At 43.5% G+C, this 10982-nt stretch overlaps 1 protein-coding gene across 1 annotated transcript; it reads right to left on the bottom strand.

Moving 5' to 3' along the window:
• Positions 1 to 236: 236 nt before the first annotated feature.
• Positions 237 to 8342, bottom strand: KLHL23 (kelch like family member 23). The gene is made up of 3 exons (XM_062579166.1): positions 7023 to 8342; positions 5302 to 5454; positions 237 to 4659 (listed from the first exon to the last, which is right to left on the bottom strand). Exons 1-3 carry the CDS (start codon positions 8233 to 8235, stop codon positions 4349 to 4351), a joined length of 1677 nt encoding a protein of 558 aa, XP_062435150.1. The 5' UTR covers positions 8236 to 8342; the 3' UTR covers positions 237 to 4348.
• Between the last annotated feature and the right edge of the window lie 2640 nt (positions 8343 to 10982).

Raw genomic sequence — 10982 nt, 5'->3', positions numbered from 1 at the left:
CTCACGTGGGCGCCGCCTTCCGGGGCGGGGCGGGGCGGGGCGTCCCGCGGCCCCGCCCCCACCGCCCGCGGCCCCGCCCCCGGCGTGGCGGCGCGCGCCGGGCCCCGCGGCGGAGCGGCCGCGCGGGGACGCGCAGCGCCGGCAGGGGCGCCGCCGGCCGCGGTGACTTTGGGAGGAGCTTTGGGTACCAAGCCCGGGAACCGGGGAAACGCGCGAGCAGCGCTCACCCTTCGCGCGGAAGATCCCGAGTGCCGAGAGCCCCCCGGGAGGAGCCGCGTCTGCCCGGGCCTCGCGCGCGCGGAGAGGGGAGATCGCCGCCGCCACGCCGCACCCGCCGGGCGGCGCGGGCGTCTGCACTGCTCTTTCAGCTCAGCAGAAAAAGAGGCGTTTAAGAGTTAACATTTGTACATGGATGCTAGTTTAGGTCATATTTACATTTATTAAACAGCGCAAACATTTATTTAAATACATTTATATTTACTAAAGTGTTTTAGACATCATAGTACTATAAACTGGGTATCATGAATAAAATTATAATTTTATTTTAATAAATTATTAAATAGTAGTACTGCCTTAACAATTGCTTTAACTTCTACATTAGTTCAGTCTTTTTCTAGTTCACAAATGAAATGGTAAAACAACTCCTACCATAAAACAGATACAATAGCACTCAATTGCCACACAATTTAGTATTCACACACAACTCTTAATATTAAACATGTATCACGTGAATGGCTAAAAAATATCCTGAACATTCTACCTGAAGTAGGATGCACAAGTTATTTAATGGGAGCCTAAACACTCAATTCATTTCATCAAATTCATATTATTGGCCGTGCTCAACAGTCTGATTGCTACACACCTGCTTGTGATGTGTTAAAAACATGCATTGATTTAAAAGGACATTATATGTTATTGTAAAAAGTAGCACCAGTTAAAGTGTAACAGTAACTCTCTGAACTTTTACATCCCATTCATTCTAAAGCATTCAAAAATTTCTTAAAAAAACTTGATTTCTACTGAAGCCATAGACAGAATTCTGACTGACTTCAGTATATGCATGATCAGCACACATCCTCCCAGCATCTGAGAATTAAAGGCTTTTTTTTGCTTCACAGGACGGTTGATGCTGGGAAAAGCAAAGCACTTGCCAACACAGTGACTAGAGCAAGAAACCGAACTCTGCTCTCCCAGGCCTCTGCTCAGCCCAAAACGCTGCTGCTGTCTTTAATCAGATACATATCTAAATCTAGAAAGTCTCTGACAACAGATGAGCAGAAGCCGGGAGGTTACGACAGTGCTTGCCTTGTTCTTTTATTCTTCTACCTACCTACTACAGCCAGAGACAGGACACTGGGCTAAACAAGCCTTAGGTCAAGCCAACAGCAGCTGTTCCCATGGTCCTATGTTTTCTTTAAACATGAAGCTGCTGCATCGATACATTTTTGCACTGAAGAATGAAGCATGTCCTTTGAGTTCACTGCAGATATGTTCAATACATAGATTAGCTTCATGGTATTGCAATGTAGCCTTTTACTTCTCCATTGGATACTAGAAACTCTCTGCTGTGGAGAGCACCAACTTTTTTTTTTTTTTTTTTTTTTTTTTGCTAGCTGCCTGGCCCACACATTTCAAGCAGCCTCAAGTTCAGCTCCTCCAACCTCTCTACATATTAGAGTCTTTAAACAAATTCCCTTTGATCCTTACATAGCTCTCAGTGGACCTGTTAACTAAGCAAAACTCTGAACCCATGCACACTTGAGCTTCTGACACATTAAGGTGAGGCACAAAGACATTAAAACAAGAACTATATATACACACCATAGAATTTCACATCAACATGCAGAGTTGAGTGCAACCTCATTCCAGAAGTCAAATGCAAGTGAGAAACAGTATAAAATGTGAAAGAACAAAGATAATAAAAATGTTTACAATTAAGTGAAAGAAATACTATAAGCTTGGGGCTTACCAGCTTGGAAAGCTCCTAAAACATACCTGACAAATCCAATAAGGTAAAATTTTTCATTTTTAGTGGCAGTGCTGGTGTAAAAAGTTTCCACAGCTCCCTATCCCAGCCCTGTGTTGGCCCTCCCTCTCTCTCATACCAATGTCTGACAGCTATTTCTGGTGTCATTTTACAAGCTGGATGGTGGAACTGATCTGGGTTAAAACAGCCTCTCTGCTCCCACATGTTACTTCTTTATTTGGATGACTTCTGCGACACTGTTCTGAGTGTGGCCTCCCAAACAGCTGTTCTGTCCCAGTACAGCAGCAGGATCAAGAGAAGGGGGCAATAGGTACTTAACCTGCTCCCCAAAGCTACCTCCTAAGTAACCAGGAAGATTTGGGTATTTTTTAGATTCCATGCAACCCATTTGCCTGTTCGGGCAAGTATTTCTCTGAACTACAGCGCTAGGTCTCTGACAGCTCCACAGGGAACTAATCAGCAGGTGCTTCCCACCGTAGGATACTAGATCTACAGGAGCAGGGAGGAACATTCTTGCAATTAAGGAATTAAGTTTCTTTGTTTTTACAGGCTGAAACTACATCTTCATAGAGCAGGTAACTGTGTGACATAACAGTGTCTTCATTTACATGGCTGTATAAACCCATCCTCATGACATCTCAGCAGTCACTCCACAAGGCAGGGAACACGTACAGCCTACAGATATATTTTCTACCTTATCCTTCTTTCCTCTCTGCAGCACTGCAGCAATCCCAGCTCTGCTTGATGTTCACACGACACTAATTTCAGTCTCCCTCTCCTCTCTATCCTGCTACCAGTTTCCATAAAACCTGAAAAATTTCTTAAGATCTACACCTCTCTGAAACACTGCTGCAAACAGATGAAATTCAAAACTTAGAGGGGAGCTGACACGTGCACAGAAAGACAACACAGCTGGATCTTACTGCATAGGGAACCAGGCTAATAATAACAAGCCACATATTACAGTATCTATACAAGGTATGAGGATGCAACAAATCCTAAGAAATAATGATTCATAGTCAACCAAATGCATGTGTGCTACTACCTGGCACATGACAGTATGCAAGACAGGCTGGTAGAAAGACTGGTGTTGGCAGAGGCAAATACTCTGTATTTGAACATGACACATGGATTCTGCTTTCTGCCAGCACTGACACTGGCATGCTACATGTAAAGAGCTGACAAAATGATGATCTTTCTGCCTACATCAAGTTGTTCTCTAGACAGAATTTGAAGCTCTCATACCATGTTTTGAAAGAAACGCTAACTCCAGTGGACCAATTAGCGTTAAATTGCTACACGCATAATGTTCTGACAAGTTTCTTCAGTTGCTGCCTTTGTTCCAAGTCACAATTTAGCACTTTGTGTGTGTGTGTGGGGGGGAGAATAGTATTAAATAAAATAAACACAGATGTTTGTATCTCAGGAAAGATTTGGGGAATACTCCAGTCTGTCTCCTTTGCTTCTTCCACTACATGAAGACACGTCTTAAGTATGACTGCAAAAATTGCTATCAAAGAAAGGCTTTTCCAGGAAAAGAGTCAACAATACCTGTGAATCAGCCAAGAGCCCAGTGCAAAGCAATGGGAAGACTTCTTTTTCATTCCTCAAAGGCTCTTTCAGTATGAGAATGACATTTCTCAAATGGTCTCATACTGCAGAACGTTGCTCTGCCTTTGGAAAACTAACGCATGCTTTCTCTTTGTGCTGCTGGGCTACCATGTGTCATTTCTTCTGCCACGTACTCTTCTCATTTCAGCATTTTAACACAGATTTTGAGGAATAACTAAATATAGAGGATAACTGTCCAATATTTTCAGATGTGGTAACCCAGTCCTCAAAGTGATATTGCTGTATACGTACCACATGCTTATCTTGTGACAATGACCAATTTCCATAGCTATCGTCTGAGTATTAGAGATTTCATCTTAAGCTCACTAGCCTACAGAAATGCGGTGTATTTTGTTTCGTTTTACTCACCTTAGCACCAAACTATAGTTCCACTCATGTATTAATGAAAACAAATTCCAGTTTCCACAGTCGTTCCTATATAGCTACACCAAGCATTGCAAGAGAATCATTCAAAAACTTTTATGACAGAGAAAGTTTGGGCTGAAAATATATGGAAATATTGTTACTGAATTTATCTTTGAATCCATGAACCTAGGAATCATTGCATCGATACGAATATGAATCTGTGAATTATCTATAAATCATTTAAAATAAAGACAAGTTATACATAACCTTTAATGAATATGACCTAAGGGATTCTGTTAGACATCTCACTGATGAGGTAATTGGTACTACTATGAATACTGTATCTCCTGTTTTTTGTGACAGCAATATAAAAATTAATTCTGTTTAGACATTATACACACAGACACAGCCATGTGAACGCATAGGACTGGGGAGATTACCTACTGCTTCCCATTTATTAAGTTCAGGGTTATATTTCTCAGTACTCTGTAGGTATGTCCCTTTTGAATAGGAATATCCTCCTGTTACATAGATGCATCCATTCAAAACCACTGCGCCACACTCCATCCTTCTCTCCATCATGTGAGCCATCTGCTTCCATTCGTTCTGCTCTGGGTCATAGCAGTCTGTGATTGTGGTCTGTCCACCCACGAAATAGATCTTGTTTTGTAATGTAATTGAACACAATCCATATTCTTCAGGAAGAAAGGAATATAGTTCAACTCAGAATGATAATGGTAACTTAAACAAGAAATGCTATGCAGTTTATAGAACTGCAGCTACATGCAAAAAAATGGGGTCTTGGTTTAAATGCCCACTGAGGTCAGCTGAGTTTCTTCACCGAGTTTACGAGAGGTCTCAGAACTTCTGCTACACTGGGTCTAAGTGAGACCAAGGCACTATAGAAGGCATATACATGATCACCAGTGTTTAGTGAGAACCTCCTTAAAAACTTATTGTTATGAAATGCAGAAAGTAGAGAAAACTCTATTAAAATCCATATAAAAGATCTTTGCCAGATGCCTATGAATAGACAGATTTTATGAAAAATTACTCTAGTATGTTATTGAATAGAATGCAGCGTTTCCTTAAGACAATACTTATACAGTAGTTTCTATAGAATAGATGTTTGAGGAGAGTTCTTCCCTTCCCCTTCTCAAAGCTTGGAAATAGGGATGATCCCACAGGGTCAAACATCAATTTTGGACCTTTCTGCCCCTACAAGCATTGCTCCTTTTAACAGAAGAATGTCAGAAATGCTGTAAGAGGGCTTAAAGATTCCAAGCTAGCAGCAAAAAAAATCAAGCTGTACATTCATGAGAGAAATCAGTGTTTACCTGGATGCGGACTTGTGGCAACTATACTCCACTCATTGCTACCTGAATGGTATCTCTGGATTTTATCATAGGTGCAGCTTCCTCTGTACCCGTAGTGACCTCCGGTTACATAGATGATTTCATGCAGGACACAGGCGGTGGCGTTTCCAACTCCTGTACACAGCATTAAGGTCACAACACACCTTCAGGCTCCCAAAGTACTCTCTGTCTCTTCCACCAATAATCCCATTTCAAATGACTTGCTAGTTAATATTTTAGGGTGAAATGACGCTTTCAAGCATGTAAATGAATACACAGTTAAACAACTGTCAAGATACCTTATCAGTATAAATCAGAAGAAATTAAATAAAAATGTATTAACTTGCATACAATATGGCCCCATACAATTTCACACATTATTAGTCACATATGTTTTAGAATAGGGAATTACTTTCAGTATTTTACCAAATTAAATAAAGCTTTTAAAGTCATCCCTTATTTGGCAAGAGAAAAGTCAATGAGAAGTGAGATTATTCAGTGTCTCAGAGTATCTTTTGTGATAGTTCTAGCCTTTCCCATCATATAATTAATCGTGCTATTGTACAAACAAGGACACAAACAGAATGGAGCTATGTTAATGCTTATCTCCAGGAAAATGAAAGAAAACTAAAGAAGGGGTTTGCAAAGTAAAATAGACAAAAAATAGGAAGAAACTACTGTATTTTTTTAAGCTTCCGAGAAAAAGCTTCACACATGAAACACAGCAAAATACAAGCACAGAACGCATAATCGTGCTCAGAGTATTAGTGTAGCATTTCTAGTTTTTAAATTAGAGTAATAGCAGAGTTTGTGAAAAATATATGAATATTGAAGAAACTGATACATGAGTAAAAGTGTTTTCCTATTATAGACACCTCACAAATCTCATTCATATATGAAAGTATCAAGTTGCAGTATAGTTTAATAAAATATTTTGTAACTAATTATCAATAATTATGTTATACAAATTATATGATAAAATGTACAATTGTTTCTAAATTTTATAATGAAATAATACACTTCAACAGGGCTGTGATCCAAATTTGTACGTTGGTGGTAATTCACTAATTTGGCTGCTTAAAACTACACATGGGTACTTTTCATTATTTTCACACTAAAGATAAAACTTAGGCTCCTGAACAGATCATACACTGAGATATGAGAAAATTACTTACGAAAAGCTTTAAATGAAGAAAGCACATCTGTAAATAACTGCCCTGAAAACCTTATTAATTTGAACTGAAGTTTCTGTCAGATTATCCTGCTTCAAGCAAATAATTTTACCTTCTATTAGGAACTTAAGTCATTAGATTCTATACCATATTAAATAATCCAATCTCTTCATTGGAGCGTGGTCTTTGAAGGTCTACTGAATGGGCATCAATTACAGAGGTTTTTCTTTTTCCTTTCTAACCTGTACAGAGATTTTACTTCTGGAAGGGGACAAAATTAAACGGAGAATACTACTCAGATGTGACCACCAGCATCTGTGACACAGCTCCCAGCCCCGAGCACAGGGTCTGGCTCTTTGCAGTAGTTTGGCTAGTGAGGACCTGACCCAAAAGCCCACCAAAATTAACAGGAAGATTCCTATTGACTTCAGTAGAACTTGGATCACACTTGGAACACACCTGTGGCATTTATAAGTGGCATCCAGCAAAGGACAGACATTGGAAGCAGCAGCTGTATGAATGCTTACGTACCTTTGATCATGTTTGCAATAGGAACCCATTTCTTTTTTAAAGGATCGTAGAACTCGGCTTCTTGCACCGGAGCTCCCTTTCTGTAGCCACCCAATGCATAGATGCATCCACCCAAAGAAACTGCACAGTGATAGTATCTTGCATCAAGCATGGGGCAGCCTTCTGTCCACTCGTCTCGTTCGCTGTTATAAATCCACACGGTGTCGAGGGCTTCGATGCTCTCAGTTCTATAACCTCCTGTCACATAAATGTTGGGGCCCAAGTTAGTGACCCCGTAGCTCTCTCTGGTGTGATCTGGCATGTCCGTTCCCTGGACCCAGGCATTGGTTAAAGGATCCCAAACATGCACTTCTGATAAGGGATGCCAGTAATAGCCTCCAATCACATACATGGCTGCCGTTGGTCTTTTGGAAATGCCTTTGGGGTTTGGATTTAGTGCATTGTATACGAGTGACCTGATCTTATTATCATTTAGTCGACACTTTTTTTGCAGGCTTAAAGCTGACCTTAAGTACATGCTATCTAAGTCAATTTTGACACAGCTAAGTAGCTCATAGATGTATTCAATTCTCTCTTCTACGTTGTGTGCAACCCACTTAACGACAGCTTCGATGGCTGTCTTCTCTTGCCAAACATTGAGGTTCTCTCTGGAAAGAATAAAGAAGAGCTTCTCCTTGCTGATGTCCAGAAATTCTTCCTGCCTCCACACATCCTCAAACTGCCACAGCAACAGCCGCCGTGCCTCCTTCTCCAGCTCGGAGCAATGGTGGTATTCGGCGAAGGAGTGCATCCCTATGCAGTTGTCTGTGTCTAGGTGCCTAAGCAGGAACTGCTCGCAGGCTGTCTTCACCGACACGAACTGGAGGAGGTCCGCAGCCTGCAGCAGGCTCTGAACGTTTCTCTTTGTTATGTGGATCTGTGCTGTGTAGGCATAATTCACCAGCGCTTCCAGTATGATGTGGCTGAGCCCGGGGAGTCTGATCTGCTTTTTAGACTTCTCTTTCATGTCGGCCGTGAACATCGCTTTAAAATAATTGCTACAGGCTGCTAACACAGCTCGGTGACAGTGGAAGATGACCCCAGAAGCGCACTGAAGAGTAATGTCGGTAAACAAGCCGTCCAGGTAAAACGTTCGGAACGCCTCCAGCATACCCCCCGGGTGAGAAAAATCGTTGTAAACGTAGACGTAGTCCTCCTGCCCAGCCAGTGCCATCACTGCCGGCGCCCCACAAAAGCAGGCGCTCCTCGCTCCCACACAGCGCTCGCCGCCCGCCAGCGAAAACCGCCCCGCCGCTCTCGGCCCCGCGCCGCCGGGCGACAGCTCTCCCGCCCGCCGAGCACCGCCGCGCGCGCTCCCGCCGCGCTCCGTTAGCGGCTTTGTCCGCGCCCTCCCCCGGGAGCGGGGCAGCTGCCGGGCCGCGCCGGGCCCCCGCCGCGCCCCGCCCCGCCCCGGCGGCCCCTTGACCATCTTCGGCGGAGCCGCTGCCCGCGGGCGCCCGGCGGCGCCGCCCGCCGGGGCCCCCGCTCAAGGTCACCGGGCGCGGCGAGCCCCGGCGGCGCGGCGAGCCCCGGCGGCGCGATCCTCTCGCCTCAGGCGCGGCGGCGGCGGCCTGCAGCTCCCCGGCCCGCGGGCAAAGGGCTTAGCGCGGCGGCGGCCCCTCTGGGGACAGCGGCAGATGCTTGGGGAGCGTCACCAGCCCGGTGGGACCGGGCCAAGCAACAAAGCAAGAGCGGCTTCCACAGCCACCTGCGCGACCTGGAGCGGCTTCGGGCGCCGGGAGAGAAGGGGCCCGCGGCCGCCCCGCTCCTGCTCCAGGCACTGCCAAGGGCAGCAGAAAGGGCAGCAGGGTCCAGGGCTTCCCCGGAGGGATCCCCTCCCCGCTACCCAGTGACAGGCTTTGAGAGGGGACAGCAACAGCCACTTCAGACATCTGAGCTGGCAAGGCTCAAATGACTGCCACAGACTGCACTGACAGACTGCAAGTACAAGCAAATTACTCACAAAGAAATTCATATGACAGCTACCACTGCTGAAAATGAGGTGTGCAGCTTCAGGAGTCTTTCTTCTCTGCTGACAAAACATTTTCTGTAACGGAGACCTCTAAATGTGCTTGCAATACAGTGTACTCTGGGGTTAAAGGGGCTCTGCTCTCTCCTAAGGGCCTGGGCTCGGTCCTTCACCAGCAGCAGGTTTTAGATCCTTCGCATCAGCCAGCTCTCCGCATTTCAGCCAGATTCACCTGCCCTGCCACAGTGCTCCTGGGGCTGAAAGGTCTGGGAACAGTTTCCCTTACCAAAATGAGGTGGTTACCTGTTACTATTCGCTAAGTGACAGCAATACCCAATAGAAAGAATTATGAGCTCTAAAAACATCAAAATTTTTAAAAGATCATATACATGAACAGGAGGCAAACCTTCTCTTCTCCTTTATGTAGTTGCCTAAGACCTCAACAGACTGCTTCAAATAAAGACAACAAATCCTTCACACACCTTTGCCTTCTGTTTTTCAAGAACGCTCAATAGTTTTGTGGTGCAATCCAGAAATTAGCAGTAGGCCAGCCTGCTGCCTCTGACAAGGGGCTGTCCCACAGCTACATTACCCTCGCTCTCTTCCCCCCTGCCTCCTCCGGAGCATTCCCTTCTATGGCCCTGAATCTGTTTATGCATCCCCATGCCAACAACTTTGTTTTGCTGCTGCTGTTTTCCACTTTCCATTTCATCATCTTCCTATGGACAGGCAGAAGTTTCTCCCAGCTCTTCACTAGCCTACCAGCATGTAAGGTCAGAGTACAGTATTAAGAGTAAGTTCTCTCTGTCACAGCTGACACACTCTGCTCTGTTACTGTATTGAAAATTTCACACACACACACTTCCTTCCAGGACGCATTTATTTTCATAATATCTTTACCTAAGTCATCATGCTTCCTCAGTCCTTCGACCATCTCCATCCCAGACAGCATGTTATCTTAAACCCCTGACAAGGTTGGTGGTCAGGAAGGGTACAAAATACATGTCCCTTCAAGGATCTGCTCTGCCTTCCTTTCTCTTTTGGCTGCCTTACCAGTTTAAGGCTGCAAGTTGGAGGTACTCATCTCCTATTCCTCATACCCAAATGTGAAAAGCTTGGCAATTTGCAAATTTGCAGAAATTTTAGAAAAGTAATCCTGAACTGCTAGTCTTTCAAATAGTTTATTTAATCTAGTCTCATCTCCTGCTTCAGTACTATTCAGAACTACTCAGTTCAAAACATAAAAAACTGCTCTCTCTGAGAGAAAAGAGAAGGAAGATAGTTTCTTACTTAATGATTTAGTAATTCACCAAACTATTGTGTAGGGTTTTTAATGGTAAAAGAGTATTACTTAAACTAATCTAAGTGGAAGAAAATGCTGAATTATTATTCATATAGTAGCTTTTTTCCTGTTTGCTTGTTTTCAAGCAAGCAGTAGCCCAAGATTTGTCGATAAATTGAAAGCAATTTGCCCCACAATTAAGCTCTGAAAAGGACAAAAGAGAACAGCACAGTATCTGGAACATTAAGCAGCACATCTGGAATGAAGCAGATTTTTAAAAAAAATAAAAAAAAACCACCCACACAATACAAAATGGCATACTATGTGATTGCCATTACCACTCTTTTTTATGGCATGCAAATAAACTTAAAACTGTCACAACTAGAGACTTAATAAATTCTTCACATGCTGTCTTTGGGCACTTGTAGAGGACAAGAGAGTAGGAGCTCTATTGTAAAGACCTCAGATCACTATCAAATATCCATTTTTAAATCAATGTACCCCAAAACTCAACTATATTAGTCTCAAGATATTGAGACTAATAGACAACAGACTATCCAAGCAACCCTCTATAATAAGTTAAAATAGGGCTGAAACTGAACCTTTACAAGTAAATTTTTAAAGGAAATCTTCATTCATATATCATCAATTTCAAATCAAGAGAAATCAC

The sequence above is a fragment of the Rhea pennata genome, chromosome 6 (assembly GCF_028389875.1).
Source record: "Rhea pennata isolate bPtePen1 chromosome 6, bPtePen1.pri, whole genome shotgun sequence".
Taxonomy (NCBI): domain Eukaryota; kingdom Metazoa; phylum Chordata; class Aves; order Rheiformes; family Rheidae; genus Rhea; species Rhea pennata.
Note: the sequence above shows the minus strand (reverse complement) of the source record. Positions and strands in the feature narration are given on the sequence as shown.

What these genes read in the sequence shown, in the direction of transcription:
- KLHL23 (XM_062579166.1), bottom strand. Translation starts at nt 8,235, where the DNA reads ATGGCACTGGCTGGGCAGGAGGACTACGTCTACGTTTACAACGATTTT. An exon ending in TATTGCAAACATGATCAAAG is followed by an intron (nt 5,455 to 7,022) that starts GTACGTAAGCAT and finishes TGCTGTGTACAG; the next exon opens with GAGTTGGAAACGCCACCGCC. An exon ending in TGCCACAAGTCCGCATCCAG is followed by an intron (nt 4,660 to 5,301) that starts GTAAACACTGAT and finishes TTCTTCCTGAAG; the next exon opens with AATATGGATTGTGTTCAATT.